Genomic DNA, 17329 nt, shown 5'->3' with positions numbered 1-17329 from the left:
GCCTCAATAGAATAAATAAGTAAAGAATAAATAAACATGTCTTCATTTTTTTTACTGGAGAAAAAGAATAAATGTAAGTGAGAAATAAATCCAAACACTGGAGACAGGAGCGTAAACCGCTGCAGAAGCTGCGTTGCCAGGTTGGCTTCAGAGCCAGGTTTCATTTCAGTGGTGTTTGCCAGTTTATGGGTTGAATTAACAGTTCTATCTGGCAATGAAGAGCAGACTGCATTGTGTGTTTGTGATGTACCCAAACAGAAACTGACACATTGGGAATTGAAAAGGGAAATAAACAGAGAGAAGCTGCTCATTATCATGCAGGAATTATTTATTTAATAGTTTGTTTAGCGCACTGTTGGTTAGTTGAAATGTTTTGAAATCATAAATAGACCTAACTTAACCTGAGAGACGTTGATCCCAAATACCAGTTTTAGATATAACCACTCACTCCTCCCCGCTGTTCACGGCCACCACCATTATACTCAGAGTAGGCGCCAGACAGCGTAAATGGGGGGGCACAAGAACGCTCCGCTCTGAGTAGCACCAATCTTGTTCTGTGAGGTTTTTACATTTCTCTTCTTTGTGAACGACGGTCGTCAGTACTCTAAAAACATCTCTTTTCCTTTTCTCGGTTAGAACGACTGGAGCAGCCATAAACTAAACAAAACATTTTGAATATTTCAGACGGCAGATTCTCAAGCTACTTCACTTCCTGCCCTCCATCTGAATTTAGCACTCTATATCTATATCTCTGTACGGCTCTAGTTCTAGCTCTAGTCATGTGAATCAACAGAGCAGGCTACGTCTGCGCTGTCAATGAATGAACACAGTCAGTTGTGATAGCCAATCTCCAACCAAGATCTCTTTGAGTAATAAAAAGCTCCCCCTGTAGAGTGGGGTGGGTGGGGGCGGGCACGGCCTGCGAATGCCCCCCCATGACGCCGACACTGATTTTACTTAAGCTGTGTGCTGTGTCACCCGCTTACATTTCTCCACACTTGTCACCAGATTGGCTGAACTGATTACACAACACAATATGCACAACTGCAACATCACATTTCTCTCTCACCTTAAAACAGTCGACTCTCCCCCACCACTTCCATTTTCCTACCCTGAATCCCTTTTCCCTGTTCCCTTCCCCCTCACCTAGGCGTAACACTGCCCTCTCTTTTTATATCCTCCCTTTAATAAAGTGTTTCTTACCCTTCCTTAGGGAGGGCTGGTGATGGTCACAAATATGCAATAAAATACAAAACATGCCATGCTGTGTAAAAAGATCGCACTTCATGTAGTGTTGACTTTCGACAGCATGTGCAGACAAAGTGAAAAAAAAAAGATAAATAGACCTCTGTTTTGATTGCTTTAGTAGCACAGGCTACATAGCTCAGCTAATGTCGCTAAGTTCTAGCAGTTCTAGCTTTATACATAAAGGCTGACATTATGCTGTCATTATTATGACATGACACCTGTCATTAGCATGAATAAGGTATCATGAAGGCTGTCATTAAGTGTTGTTTGTTACCCTAACCCCACTAGATCCCTCCACCTAACCCCAAAAATGCCAACATAGCTCCAAAGGTGTCATAAATTAGAGAAAGGTGTCATAATTTATCAAATTACACTTTTTTTTTAAATGAATTTTTTAGCGAACGACACTTAATGACAGCCTCCATGACAGCTTATTTATGCTAATGACAAACTTCAAGTAAATAATGGTAGAAATCTATTAGTAATGTTTACTATGAAGATATTACTTTTGTATCTGCCTAAAAGTAGCTAATGGTTTAAGAGTACCGGTAAATGTGTGCAGAAAAAAACTGAAACAGAGATTATTTTTAGGGATCAATATCCTTAGCAAATCAGATTATATTACCACTTCAAATATATTGTACCTGAGACATTTGACTGAGCTGTATGAAACTCTACAGTAACTGAAAATAACGTGAAGACATAACTTGTTGCATTTTTTCTGTCTTTCTTTCTTTCTTTCTTGTTAACATTCCCTCCCTCTCTCAGACTTTTATTATGTTAGGGGTTTGCAGTTATTTTTTGGCTTTGGCTTTGTCAAGTCCTGAAAAATGTCCTCCTTTGTGGTGTTATGGAAATGGCCATCCTGGATGACTGCGAGAGGAAAATAAACCGGCTCATTCAAGTGGTAGAATTTAAGCATGCAAGAGCAATTACATGATGAGGAGGATGATGACGAATGAACACAAATAAAATGTGACGCTGGGTTTTAAAGCACCAGCTTGATGGCAGTTTTATGTTTGCGTTCTGCTGTCCTTTGTCTTTTTGGAAGCCAAGCAGCAAAAAGAACTTTCATTTTCTGGTGATGAAATTCATACAATAATGATTTAACTAAGACTCTGTGTTGATCCATTTGTCACTGGTACTTTTATCTTCCACTGTGGAATTTGTTGTTGTTGCTGTTGTTTTCAGTTAAATGTGATATCATGAATGAGAGTAACAAAAAAAAGACTCTACCTAATGTTTTCCTTTCTTCACATTTCCAATTCAAGGTCAAACAAACAAGGAAATGAGCCGTTGCTGCTGTCCTGGTAACACAAATCAGCAAAACAAAAAACATCATTTGTTCTTGTAAGCTGGGTCATTTCAAGTTAGCATTGTGCTATCTGTTAGTTTGGATGCTCTCCAGTACTCTAGTTAACACAACTAACGTTATGCAAGCATGAAATGCATTTAATATTGTTTCTGTTTTAAGAGGAAAAGGAAGTCCTTACAAAGAAACTCAATTTTAAGTTAACACGTAACAAAATGTATTAGTCAAATAAAGTAGAGATGTAGCATCATGCTACATGTTAGCAGAAATGTATCAGTGACCGTTGGGAGCCTCTATGTAAATGTTTTATATGAAAGATACTCTGTTCAAAAGTAAATATTTATTTGGTTATGTTTTTATATTCATAAGATAACACAGCAAAAAAAAAACTTCTTTTTTTTTTTAATATATATATATATTAATACTTACATACATAATAAAAAGGTATATATTGTGATAGAAAATATTATTAATTTATATACTACCACACAAAATTTAACTGATTAAATATGTGTTGTAGATATGAAATAGTATAATATTAATATTATGTGCAATGCATGTCATGTACATTCATGTGTATATACAGTATGTGTGTACGTATGTATATATGTTTGATGTGCATGTATAAACTGTATATATATAACTTGTGTGCATACGTGCATGTGTGTGTGATTATAACTAGAGAGCTATGTTTTGTTTTATGTAATGGGGTAGGTATGTACAGTATAAGCCTGTGCTTCAACCTACACCCTTTCGGCTGAAGAATTAGAGAATTCAGTGTTGTTGTTTTTTCTGAAGAATGCCAAAATAGTCTAAAGCTCAATAAATAAACTTTTTAATTCATTTAAGAAATATATTTAGAGTAATTTATAACAACTTTTAGCCTTCAAATACACTTGATATCCCTTTATATATGGACATTGTCATTTTTGGAGATTTAAGCCAATTGGCATTCACATTATGTTGTCATCCCATCTGGATACTGTAAGTCTGGTCCCAATGTAAAGTAACGTTTCAATCTGACGTTTTAACGCTTAGTTTCGTGTCATCCAGTTCCTTAAATGTTATGAAGTTTGACGATACACTTACCAGGTAAGGAGAAATGGGGCTTTGAAAATGGAGGTGGGTGCAGCATTTGGATGCCACTATCAGCCATCACCTTCCAGCTGAACGAAGGATGACACCTTACAACATATAAGTCTGCGCTACGATCAGAATGATTGAATGCCTTTAATCGCATAGAACACATTATTATTATTATTATTATTATTATTATTATTATTATTATTATTTAATTAGTATTAAAGTACTCTGAATACAACTGTCAAAGGAACTGGTAAATGCAGTAATACATGTGATAAGACATGTTTGGGCCGGTACAGTTTTCAGGGTACGTTTATCTGCCGTGGATCAGTGGTTGGATATCACTGATGTGATGAAAGAGTGATTATCACAATAACTGTCATCGTCTCAATGTGAGCTCTGTGATTGGCTGGCATCATGTCTAAGGTGTAGTAAGCACAAGCCATTGCCAGATTATCTTGCAGGAGAAATGGGTGCTGATCATGAATGGAATGATTGATACTGTATTAAGAAATAGCTGATTTTTCCAGTCCAATAGCACTATTAAAAGTTGTTTAGTTGCACTGGCAGATAAAAGGTTTTGAGTAGTAGCCTTTGGAAGTGAAGGCAGCTCTGTGAAATGTGAATTTATGGTTCTGGCATTTCACAAAACCTTTTACACTCCTACATAACTGACCTAGTGTATGGCCCTGTCAACCATATTCAAGTACATTTTTTGTTTTTCAACCATAGTCTTCCTGAAGTCTCTCTGCTGCTGGCAGTTTACCCTCCTGTGCTAAAGGTAACCAGTCTAGATTGCATTTTTTCTTTACTGTTTTGACTATAACTAATGTGTAGTAGAAATAATTCTCAGAATGTGGTTGACTGTAAATAATAGAGATTTTGCGGAAGATCCAAGCCCTGTGTTTTCAGGCAGTAGCCTGGCAGAGGATGTGTTGCTGCTGAAACACGTGCAAAAGGACAAAGAGGGCTCAAGCTGCTCACATGCTTAAAGAAGGTAAATAACATTTCGTTGATTTTCGGAAAGAAAGTGTGCTTTCTTAGCTGGTTGCATATTGTGACTGTTTGAATAAAATGTACAGAACAAAAGTTGCGATTGCCAATGTTTATCACAGATAAAGGCCCTGGCCAGAAACTGCGACATGATTCTGGCTGCAGCAGCGTATTCAAAGCTTCTAGAAGTAAACGATGACTTCACCAAAGTGAGATGTAAAGTATCTTCCCAAGTATCTCCTGAGTTCACAGACAAACAAACACCTCCTCATCTGGAGCATTACAGACAAGCTCAGAGGAGGATCTGTGTCTCTGTCGGGATATTCAACAGAAGTTCAAGGTTCATGGCACATGGACTTCAGTCTGGACACAAAAAAACAGAGGTCGGACAGTATCTGTGTGCTGTAGTCAAGTTTAAAAGTTTGACGCCGGTTTTGAAGGCTTACACAACCCTGAGAGCAGAGCAGGAGGAATCTTATGGAACGGGCATGTCTGTGGTGCCTTTGGAATTCAGGAATCAACGTCACTTCACCAAGAAAGATTCACTGCAAGATGAAAATATGAATCCCTGTGGAAAGGGAGAACTCTCTAATAAATGTCCACTTGGAAACTCTAAGGCATTTATTCAACAATAACTGCTTCAGCCAATTAACATTTCTGATCAACCTCCAACCAACCATTTGTCTGAAAACAGCCTAAAGCAAGGAGATTTTGCCCACATCCTCACCATCAACAAACGTAAACTATTTTCTGCACAAAACTCACACCAGCATTAAAAGGAGCTTGTTCTGAGATTTTTTTGAGAAGTTATTCACAGTGTCAGTGGGTGCTCCGGTGCAAATTGGAAGCAAATACCTAAAACGAGGGTTCAGCATATATGCTGCCTCAGCCTTTTGAATCTGACAGCACCAAGGGTTTTTGAGGCAGAGGGAGGCTACTGCCACAGAAAGATGCCTAATTTCCCTGATTTACACTCAAATCAAACACTAAAAATAAACTCTTTTTCACCCAACATGTTTTCTTGAAGCATAAAGTCTCCTCACATTTATGTAAGGTGGTGTGTAGATATCAATCTTTGACAGGTGGGGGCAGCCTTTAGCTGTGTTCTTCTAGCTGATGTTCTTTGTGCTGGGAAGAAGATGGAAAGTAATTGCAGTAAAATGCATGTTGTCACACCACAATATGGATTCTACTATAACATACTTTGTATATGGTAATGTGATACTACAAACGTAGTCTCAGAGGCCCTATAATGCTTGTCTTAGTTGGCCTCTGCTCCCCCTAGTCCTCAACTCATCTGGTCACATCACCAAATTGCACTGTATATTTGCCTTTGGTCAGGATGGATTTACCTTCTTACCACTTTCTCAGTCAAAGAAGATTCATTTTTCAATGTGAAAGACCCTAAAAACTGCCACTCTTAGTCTATTCCACAACTGCCTGTTTAGATTTTGGTTCTCTGAAAAGTAGCTTTTCACCCGCTGTGATGACATTTTGCTAAGGGCTACTTGTCCAATCATCAAACCACAACTTGTGCAAGATGTGCATTGTAATGCCTTACTTACTTCGAGCCGATCTGATGACACCTCCCCTGGAATGAACTGTTTATAGTGTGACTGATTGAGGGCTTCCTTAAAATCACGGCCAAACCTAAACAAAAAGTGTTTCTTCACTCATCCACGCCCGATGGAAAAGATTCGATCCAGCATGTGCAGGATTCCTTTCCATTGAAACCAGAAACACACTGTGCTGTGTTTTACTTTCATTGTGTATTCTTGGATGTCGGGCTTTCTTCGTGACTAATGTAATCTTAGCTGTTGAGTGAGACTTTTCACTGTATACAGATCTGTTTCTTCACTCGTGCTGTCTCTGACTTGATTTAGCAATTAACAGCTGTGGAGCTTTAATGGCAGGGGTGGCTGCTCTAAGAAAACCTGACACATCTGTGAACAATATGTATAGAGTAGAAATGTTTCTCGAGTCAGGAAATGTTTCTGCGTTGATGGTTCTCCTTTTCAAGGCTATGAAAGCATGATATCCTATGCTCACTTGAAGTTATTATGTATTCAAACAGGTTTGCTCCTGCCAGTAGCTAGGCGCTGATGAAGTTAGGTTCAGAGAATGTGGACCTTCTTGAGAAAGTTGATGTGTGATTCCCACACCGCAAAGTTACCAGAGCTCATTTACGTCTATACCCTCACTTCAAAATGTTTGACCAATTAAAAAATCTGTTTGTAAGAAGCCACGTTCATTTTTGCAAGATGTAAACCAAATAGATAGAAAACCACCTAAATACCCCTACTCCCCAAAGAAGATACATCTATTTCAAATGTTAAATCTTGCCACCTTTGCAATTTGAGAATCAACAATTTAGGTTACAACGAGCCCAAGTGTGTTAAAATTACTCATAATTTGAAGAAAATTATTTCTCAACAGCAACTAATTGGCTGTGATGCTGATTTTATTTACTCTCTTTTGCATTGTCATGTTTATGTTCAACGTGCACCTGTAGGTCTATCGGACTGGTTCCTGCCCTCGAACAGTACCTGTAAGGCTCCCCTAAATTCTCAGTCCTTCATGCACTAGTGCACTCATCTCCATCTTGGTTAGCCTATGTTTATGTGTTCTTGATCCTGTACACCTGACACATTTCCTCATTGGACCAAGTGTTTATTTAGATTGAAGTCTGACGGGCCTGATACCATTAAAAAAACACAACCATCTGCACCTCATTTGGTGCTTGTGACTCTGGAGTTCAAAACAAGTTTGAATTGGATGCGACGTGAACGTGAGATTCTCAACAACAACAACACCTTTGGTTTTATCTCATGCCAACTGTGGAATGAACCATTTCGGAATACCTCTGCTGTGATAATGCTACTTACCCAGAATTAATGTTGTCTTAGCTGCGTTTAAACCAATTGTACACTTTCTTAATTCCTGCTAAAAGATTGAATAGCCCTTTCTGTGTTAGACTTCCTTAATAACTTCACTGATCAGCCCAATTAAGGCTTTTGCTGATTGCCTGCTTAAGACTTTCTTGCACCAGAAGGTAAATGTAAGCCCTTGGTCAGGCTAAAGCATCCTTTAGTGCTTCTGGAGTTAGAGCCAGGAAGATTATCATGTCAGAAGTAATCCGACTCGGCCCACAAGCACAACTATGGAGGAGGAGCAACAGTTGAGGGGGGAGGCAAACAGAGGCACCAGAGAAGCTCTGTGCTTCACTTACGGTAACCACACTCTCCTTACTCAGCCTCAACCATCTTCTCAACCAGCAAAGTTTCCCTCTCAGATGCTAAAGAGAATACCTGCTGCTGGAAAGAGGGTGAGTTGATATCACCAGGGAAAGTTGTTTGAACTTTTCCTCTATGAAGATGGAGATGAAAGTTGAAGCATCTGTTTCTATATGAAACGATTAATTTTCCTCTACTGTTTTGTTTCAGGTTCACTATTGTGCAAAAGAGGACCAGATGATCTGTTTGTAAAGGAAGCAGTGGGACTTTTCTGGACTTTATGCCAAGTACAAGGGCTTCTGTCTTTTGGATGGATCAGCCTGAATGTCATGAAGTCATGTTCACTTTCAGAGGAATGTCGTTTTTGATCTTTGCAACATAGACAAGTTGTATGGAAGTGCAATTATGATACAAGAATAATAAGTTACTCTGGACCTGAACGAAGTCGGGAAACATCCCTTGCTTGCCGGAGCTCTCATGGTTTTTAGGGGAAGAAGCAGGAGTCCTGCCTTTGCTCCTCGACTGTGGTGATGATGATGGACTTACCCAGCCAGCACTTGCCTGTGGAGGTCAGATGAAGACGACGCCATGCAACTAAGTCTGGATTAGCCGGCCGAAAGGTAGGGACACCACATCTTCTTTTGTTAATTTAAGCCGACGGCTTATGGAGAAGGTGTTAGGTGCAGCAGAGAGAGATGCTTCGTTGAGTGCTTGACTAGCAAAAAACACACGTTGGATTATCTTTATCAACAAGCAGCCCTTGCTGGAACCACATGGCAGAAATCTGCTGAGGCCTGTCACGAAATGTTTGCAGAGTGGTTTCCACTGATTATAACATACTTGCCATGATGCTGAAAGCACAATGGAAACCAGAGATTGTCGTTTTAATTTCTGTGCAGTATTTTATTTCAATTTGCTTTTGCAGTCTTTCAATGCGCTTCACATGGCGTTTGCTCTCAATCTACTGCACATTTTCTTGCTTCTAGGTAGCACAAATTTGAGGAAAACGTTTGTTAATGTTTTTTTATTCAAAGTTGATCAGCAATAAGATTGAAAAAACAAACCCCAACTTAAACACATTTGCTTTTTTAATCTTTTTGTCAGCAACGGTTCTCTTTGCAAAAAACTATTATCATACGTGGAGATTATAGTGAATCAAGCTATAACCCAAAAGGCCAATAGAGGTTAAACCTGGAGTCATTCACTTTACATAACCTGCTATCATTGATCGGAAATTCAATGCGCCCCAGGCAGGGTGTTTCCACCAAGTGTTATCTCCCCACAAGTTTTTACATATTGACATATTTTTTTAATCCAAAGAAAACAATTTTGACAGTCAATAGAACCTGGAGATGTTCACACTTTGATGGAATCACACTGGTTGATACTAATGTAAAATGTCATAATATTTCAGATGTCTGAACTTGCTTCAGCTTGCTTGGCTGGGTCATATTTGAAAGTGGTATTGAACACGTGCCAGATGGCTTTAAACCTTTTGTAGCAGCAACATCAACATGTTTAAGGTGGGTGTAGAGGCAATACTGGTGTGCTAAAAGAGGATCTGGTATGAGCAGATTAGCTTCAAGAATAGCAGCAACTCTTCTTTAGAAAGTTGCTGGAAATAATATCAATCTTGCTCAAAAAGACACATATGATGGAGGTTTGGCCACATTAGTAGTGAATTATTTTAATAGGTTATTTTAAATGTCATGTTAGACCCAAGCCCTGTCTCATATCTTCTCATATTAGCAAAGGGCAGATAAATTAAGACAGGTCTCGAATGGGTTTCTGTAAATGCCTCATTAGTGCCACCCAAGGAGCATCGGATTTGAGCTATGCATGCAAGGTTATCACTGGATTATTCTAAAATAATCCAAAATACATAACAGTAGGCGTTCCCGCAAAAAAACTTCATAATTTTGTTGCATATGTGTGTAGAATAATTGTTTGTTTTCTGGCCTTTCCAAACGGATGTTTTTCCTTTTTTTCTCCTCTTCAATAATGAGCCGCAGCTTTCTTGCCAACACGAAACAGGCTTGTTTTAATTATGCTTTGGTTATGAAGTGAAGAGCTTGAGCCAAAATACGTGGCTGCCCAGCAAAATTACAGCCGAGTCAAACCTAGGCCTTTTTGAGTTGCATTACAACCTAGGCTGGATTTAGAACAACCTATCCTGGCCCAGATCATCCACTTTATTTTATGGCCCTGTGCCCACCGGGTGCCAAATAAATAGATGGATCGTTTTCTATATTCCTCATCTTTGTCAAGAAGCCTTTGACTGTGCTCTTTCTCGTTTGCTCACCATGCTGGCCTAACCTTTGGGTTAGAGGTGTCGTTGTTGGATTAACACAGGCACACTCACATAGACCAAGGCTCCGCCACCAACACTGCAGCCAGGTGTTAACCCACGTGACTGCAGATAAAGCCGGCAGGCATTAGTGCTAATCCCACCCTGATCTTTGGAATATGTCCCTATTACCTCCCTGGGCACTCTCTAACTGTCCCCGGGCCTCCTGATGCTCACTAAAGAGGGAAAAAGACAAGACAAGGCTTTTCTACGATTCCATAAAGCACGTTGTTTTCTTGCAACAACACAGTAGGTGCCTTTCCCACTGTTTGCTATACCACTGTTATCTTTTCCATGCAGGTATTTATGGGGTGTGTTCAAAGTATGGCAGAAAGAGAGAGAGCCCGTCACATAGGTGAAGCAGAACTGGAATACTAAGGTGTAGTGATAATGTTTTGTTGGTAGAGGCCTTTTGTTGTACAGCAGAAAGCACACAATGATGAAATCTGTGCGCTAGCTGTCTATGAGCAGCATCTTGAAGAATCATTTTTTTGTCTTGATATGATGTTGCGTTTGAAATCCCTAGAAAGGAAACTGGTGTGAAATTATACTGGCATGATATCTGTGGAAGCTTGCATCCAATCATTGCTTTCAGTCACAAAGAAGTTCTTCATTTAAGCCTTCCTGTGATCTCTTGTTGCAATCATGTCACATTGGTCAAAATCCACCCAAGCCGGCTAGCAAGCCCCCCGTCTACTGGCTCCATTCAAAGGGGTTAACCACAGATGACCCTCATCCACATTTGACAGATATCTAGTTCTTCTTTCAAAGCGACTCAAATTCTTTTGAGTGTCTTCCTTTGAGAACGACGGAAGAGCCACGCTGCTGTAATTATATTATATCCAGCTCAGCAGCACATGCCACAGACCCAATTATTCTTGGAAAATATAAATTGTATAGTGTCGTTTGAGATAATACCATCTTTGATTGATAACAACAGCTTGGTTGATGGTGCACCGGCTAGAGAATACATAATGTCTCAGGAATGGCTTGGACAGACTGAAGAATGCCACGCCAAGCTGTCAAGTTCGTGGTTCGCCTTGAATATTTAATAACATCATGGAACGGTTTCTCTTTCCCAGCTGATTGCCTTTCATTTTTTAAAAGACTTACAGGACACTTCAGGTTTGCTGTTGCTCACATTCTTCTTTTCTTTTTTTGTTCCCTCTCACTCTACATGCAAAATCCCTCATGCACACTTTTTTCTCAATAGACGATAATCACCATTTGTTTTGGGCCTCCCACATTTGACCAGGCTTCATCTCCACACAATGGAACCTGCATGGGCACATCAAGCAGCAAACATGGCTTTGCATGGGCCCCGCGTGCTGCGGATGTGTGGTAGCTGGTTCAGTTGTCTTTGCAACTCATCTGCACTTTTATGTCTGAGTTTAAAGATGGATTTTCCTTCTGCTGTAAAGTCCTCAGGGGTTTTTGCCATATCCTCTCTGTTGTTGTTCCTTTCTGTGTGCTGGGAAAAAAAAGCAGCGTTTGTTCTATCAGGAGGTTTATGTCTTGTTCATGTTGTTTCTTCCTGTCCAAAGAGACAGCAAATTCTTACCTTCCATAGCTGTGTATTTATGTCACATATTAGCTGAGCCTATTGGTAGAGATTTTACTGTATATCTGCTCTGATTTATCGTCCATGACCATCTGAACAAGCTGTAAAAGCTTCTTGGTGCTTTCATTGGCACCGATTGACTGCAGATGTGACTGATGTGTTTCTGAGTGCTGTAATTATGACAATCAAAGCGTCTTGGGGGATGTGAGATCTTTGTTTGGTGGCTGAGCTTTTAGTCCAGTGTCAGCTACAGAGGCACTAGAGGACTCATCTGTTTTTTACAAGGTAATTGTTTTATCAAGATGAGCACTAGAGCTCACACGCAGAAGACACTGATATATCTCTGCCGTGTGAAACTGCTAAGTCTGTGGATGATTAACTGTCCCAAACTGACCTATTAATTGCAAGGGAAAACAATGATCTCACCCAAAGCGCAGTATATCATTAGAAATTCTCTTTTTTTAAAATTAACAATTTGTCATCTTTGAAGCAGAAGCAAGGCTTTGCGTGTAGGAGTTTGTATTGAACCAAAAGCAACAAGATCACAGTTTTGACCACAATTTTTAATCAACTTTGATAATTGACCACAAGGGAAAATCCAAAGTTGCACACCGTACTGCAGCACCCAGAGAAACCGTGTTACAAATAGAGCAGAATGTTTGACTTTCAGGTGATTACTCTTCTACTCCTTCATTTTGAGGCTTCTTACCACAGCTCAAATCCATAGGAGATTATGAATGATGAGTGTGTTGACGTTTACGACTGGTTATACCTGTTTATATGTAATTTACAACACCGAAGCTCAAGCATGCAGTTATTTTGTTTTTTCCTTTGCGGTATCCAAAACTACTGCCATCCTGTCTGATTTTCCTATAGTTTGTCTTTTTTGTTTTGCTCTACTGGAAAGCTCCAGAAAAAGAAAATTAAAATATGATCATTTGAGTTGCTATTTTTCACAATCTGACATGTTTATTGTCACCTAAAAGAGCTTCACACGTATTATGATTGTTTACCCTAAAGTTATTAATTCTGGGTTTCAGTTTCTTTAATGATCCAGACAAAGATTTGTGACATTGTTAACAATCTGGGAGTCTGCAGAATTCTGTCTGGCAAAGCACTTTGCAAAGCCAGTCTGGATTTGCTGTTAGTCGTTTGCCAGTGCGCCATTTCCGGCTCTGGGGAAATGTTTTACTCATTTGCTGATATGATATGAAAAATACAAACAAGTGAGCTTGTAAAACTCCGTGAATACCAGGGGCGTGACAATAAAAGAAAAAAATGAAACATTAAGTCCTCTAATTTGAGCTTTGCAGCTGCCGTGTGTGTTGAGTGGGAGGAGCTTTTGCAGATAAAGGGATGTGCACACAGGTTTAGTGAGGTGTCATTATAAACCGCATTGCAAACAGGTGTGGTTAAAAAACACATTTAAAGAAAGGAAAGTACTTTAGCTCATCAATTTTTTTCTGGGAATTTTTTTTACTTCTACAAATGAATGGTTTTCATCACGAGATGGAGGAACTTTTCTCAGTCACAGCAGGTATTTTTGGTATGACACATGTTCTTTTTACCAAGATTAAATCACTGAGAGATGGAAGCACTTTTTCAATCAGAAATTTAAAGAGTCTTGTTTTTTCAGTTTTGTACTGCAGTCACACACCTTTAAACACACTGCATTCTCAGGTGACTGCGACTCACATGATCACAAACCCATTTAAAGTTGAAATCAGCTGGCAGAAAGTGAACTGGAAGTAAAATAAAAGCTCTGTTAGACAAACCACCAGCTGAGGGTCTTGGGTTTACGGGCAGGTCACAGGAAAGTGATGGAATAAAAGATAATAAGTATGGCTTTGTTATGACTGTCCTGTAATTGACGAGGCAAAGAGTAGGTTTGCAGAATTCGAGGTGTGTGAGCTTTACCATGTTCTTCTATCTTCCCACAGAGTTTCAATGCTCCTCCACGATTTAAGATGAAGTTATGGAAAAGTGCTACTTTTGCCTTCATGCTCTGCGGTGCAGCTCTGTCCACCATCCTCATTAGAAACATGGCCACAATCGGACAATACAAGCTCAGGACAAAAAACCCACACCCATCCTTGTCGAGACCGTCTTCAACGCTGGAAAATACATCCAGAACTTCCTTTTCCTCCTCGGCAGAATCGAGAGCACTATCGCAGCAGGCTGGTGGTCCACATCGGAAGATCCGCTCGACAGACAACATGAACTCCCTCCTCTCAGAATGTAAGATTAACTGCTGCATTCTCACTTTTCGTACACACTGGGATAAGGTGTCATGTGAAAGGGTTGTTGGGGTCACGCAGAACACTTAGTACCTGGCTCTCTTGTTTGTAGAACAGGTTTTAATGTCTCACAATAATCTGGAGTCAATTAGCACCACATAGTTCACTGGTTCTCCATCAACCTCTATAACCTCCTGGAGGCTGTGAAGCAAAACATACTTTTCCTCTTCCCATGCGGCCTCACTGACAGACATTTGTCACCTGAATTGGCTCTTTGGATTCAGACTATAATACCTTCTGTTTAGCTGTAGATTAGGAAAATCACACTCCTCAGATAGATGCCAGGTACAGCTTTGGGCCAGATCAATCCTTTCAACCTTCTACATACAGTTATTGAACTTCACTGATCATTGCTTTTCCTGTAGTTTTTGCTTAAAGCAAAAACATTCTCCGAGCCAGAGTGGACATTCTAGTGGAGCAAAATTGGGCCCCTACGCTTTGAGTTTGACGTGTTGACTGTAGATGATTAGTGCCACCCGTGAGATAAAATAAACCTCTGCATGACTACTTGCTCGGGTAAAAGTCACCCCTTCCCTCTGTTTCTGCCTCTCGCTAATCTACATGTTGATTTATTTCAGTTTCCATGATGTTCCAGAGCTTCACAGAAGGAGAACTTCAGCAGGTGGTAGAAACTTTGCTGGACAGGAAGAGGAATAAAAGCAGGAGTCGGGATGGGAACCAGGCCCGAAGGACTAAAAGAGCCCGCCGGCCGAAGCCTTGCTCCGTAAGGGAGCTGGAGCTGACCGTAAGCGAACTGGGCCTGGGCTATGACAGCGATGAGACAGTGCTACTGCGCTACTGCAGCGGCAAGTGCATGTCCCACAGGCACAACTATGACATCACAATGGAGCACATGATGCGGTCAGGCTTCAAGAAGAGGGGACGCAGGGACAAAGTTAGCAATGGGCCCTGCTGTCGACCGATTGCGTTTGAGAAGGACTTTTCATTCCTGGACAACAGGAGTCGCTATCATACGATACAGAATGTGTCGGCAAAGAATTGTGGGTGTGTATGACCCAAAGAAGCGGACTAATTACTCCATCATGCTGCTCTCACTGTCCTTTGAGGTTTAAAGGATGAAACATGGAATTCTTACTCGGTAGTAAGTAGAATAGATGGGAATTTGGCCCATTTTTTCCTTACAGACAAAGACATTTTGGACCAAACCATGGGAGGAAACAACAAATACTGTGTTTCAGTGTAAAAAAAGAAAAGAAAACGAGAATGGCTGTTCGGACAAGAATCTTCTCTATCTGTGTAGTAACACTGTAAGCTGTGGTGTACCATCAGTGTAGCAACAGAATGTTTGTGATTTTATATCTGAGTCGTAGACTCCTCCATAGATCTCCAGTGGTGGACCGAGGAGGACTAGATCATTGCTGTTACTGCACTTCATACCCACGGGTCTTCACGTCTAACCCAAGATTGTTGTTTACATTGTTTTAATGACGGAACTCATTTATCAGGCAGAAACTGTGCTCAAAAGTCAAACACAAAGCCAAAAAAAAGACAAAAACACTGAGGAATCAGATATGCTAAATGCACCAAAGTTCATGATATGCTCAGTGCAGTGAACTGGTTTCTTCATCATCATCATCATCATCATCAACATCAACATCAACATCAACATCATCATCATCATCATCATCATCATCATCATCATCATCATCATCATCATCATCATCATCATCATCATCCACGGCTTTGTGATCTATTTGCCTAATTGTAAATGGATCACTGTTACTGACTGCAGTGTTATTACACAGGTTAAAGTGTTATTGACAATGAAAGGAAATCATCTTCTATAGCTCCAGGTTTCATACCCACCTCTGAGAATTGTATCTAATATGACATGTTTTTGTGTAGATGGACAGAGAAGACCTGCTTTAAACACAAACACAGCCTCCCTTTGGCATCTGCTCCTTATGGAACAACTCCCATTGTTCTAAGCTCTCGAAAACAATACGTCACAAGTAATTATCTGCAATCCTCTCTAATTATTTGTCTTCAAACAATTGCCAAATTCAAGTCAAAAAACCACACATGATGGTTTCACCAAGGTAAACATCTCCCATCTCCGGTTTCAGGTGATATAACCTGTTTAAATCACAGCTCTGTGTGTAATTTGTGTAAGTTTACACTTGCACTGATTTCAGCTCATCTGATCTTGAAGTGTAAAACAGCGGAAAAGCCTCAGTAAAAGTCAGGGCATGTTAATGATTTTCTTCCCTGGGAAAGAAAAGTGAAGTACTCATTTGGGTCTGAAGTTGTGTCGAAACCCATCCGTGATATCATCTACCTTTTCCTTTTTCAAACCCTAAACCCACAGTGCAGCCTTTTTCTAGCCCTTTAAATGCCTGCTTCTTGTATTGCCAGGTAGCCTTTTAGAGGAAAAAATAAGCTGTTAAAATGAACTATGAAGCATCTTTTATTATTCTTTATTTGGTTTGAACCCATTGCAACTGCCTGAAGTAATGACAAACACTTTTTGACCATGTGCATCGTTCTTGTAGTTTATTGTGTATTTATTTGGGAAATAAATTATGTTTTTTTTTGCATATTTATTTAGATTACCTGACAGAAACGGGACAGCTTATCGTTAAGCATCTGTGCCAAAAAATGTTTTATCTAACATTATGTAATGAATCCTGAATAAATATAATTCCAGAGATATAAATGATAATCGTTTGTCTGTGGACATTGATTTCAGAGGTACTGTAAAACATTTCAAAGTAGATGAAATGACTTCCACACATGCTAATATTTTAATTAAAAAAGAGTCAGTTACTGCAGTGGAGGTAAAGAGAGTGATGTTAATGATTAGATTACATTACATGAATTATAAAGCAGAATAAAAACGTGATACTGTGGACATCCTGATATATTATTCATATATGTATCATGCAGCTGCTCAGGAGTCACAGTACAGTGAACAGCAATGTGCAGCAGCTGATGCCATGAAAGGCAGGGGTGATCTCCTAATATACAGTATTTATATTTCAAAACAATAGTACTAGTTAGTTTGGTTCAGTTCAAAAAATGTAAAATGAATATAGATATACAGTATTTGGCTTTTTAAGTAAACTAAAACAACTAAAAATGTGTTTTTTATTTTATTACAAACTCAAGTTGAATTTATAATAAATGAAAAAAAAACATTCTATATGTGATGTGTCTAATAGAATCCAATAATCTACAGAAATCTCTTTAACGTTTTGAATCATGAGCTTTTGCATTACAAAGACCACAAAGTTA

The 17329-nt window shown here is 39.6% G+C and overlaps 1 protein-coding gene across 3 annotated transcripts; it reads left to right on the top strand.

Moving 5' to 3' along the window:
* The first annotated feature begins 7564 nt into the window (after positions 1-7564).
* LOC114479304 (neurturin) lies at positions 7565-16682 on the top strand. 3 transcript variants are annotated; one of them, XM_028472915.1, is made up of 4 exons: positions 7565-7961; positions 8080-8489; positions 13718-14015; positions 14653-16682. In XM_028472915.1, exons 3-4 carry the CDS (start codon positions 13745-13747, stop codon positions 15087-15089), a joined length of 708 nt encoding a protein of 235 aa, XP_028328716.1. In that variant the 5' UTR covers positions 7565-7961; positions 8080-8489; positions 13718-13744; the 3' UTR covers positions 15090-16682. The 3 variants fall into 3 exon arrangements, with proteins under 3 accessions (XP_028328716.1, XP_028328715.1, XP_028328714.1); XM_028472914.1 differs by lacking the exons at positions 7565-7961; positions 8080-8489 and adding an exon at positions 13177-13314; XM_028472913.1 differs by lacking the exons at positions 7565-7961; positions 8080-8489 and adding an exon at positions 13184-13323.
* The last annotated feature ends 647 nt before the right edge of the window (positions 16683-17329 follow it).

This window comes from Gouania willdenowi, chromosome 17 (genome assembly GCF_900634775.1).
Source record: "Gouania willdenowi chromosome 17, fGouWil2.1, whole genome shotgun sequence".
Taxonomy (NCBI): Eukaryota; Metazoa; Chordata; class Actinopteri; order Blenniiformes; family Gobiesocidae; genus Gouania; species Gouania willdenowi.
Note: the sequence above shows the minus strand (reverse complement) of the source record. Positions and strands in the feature narration are given on the sequence as shown.

What these genes read in the sequence shown, in the direction of transcription:
- LOC114479304 (XM_028472913.1), top strand. Translation starts at nt 13,270, where the DNA reads ATGGTTTTCATCACGAGATGGAGGAACTTTTCTCAGTCACAGCAGGTA. An exon ending in AGTCACAGCAGGTATTTTTG is followed by an intron (nt 13,324 to 13,717) that starts GTATGACACATG and finishes ATCTTCCCACAG; the next exon opens with AGTTTCAATGCTCCTCCACG. An exon ending in GAACTCCCTCCTCTCAGAAT is followed by an intron (nt 14,016 to 14,652) that starts GTAAGATTAACT and finishes GATTTATTTCAG; the next exon opens with TTTCCATGATGTTCCAGAGC.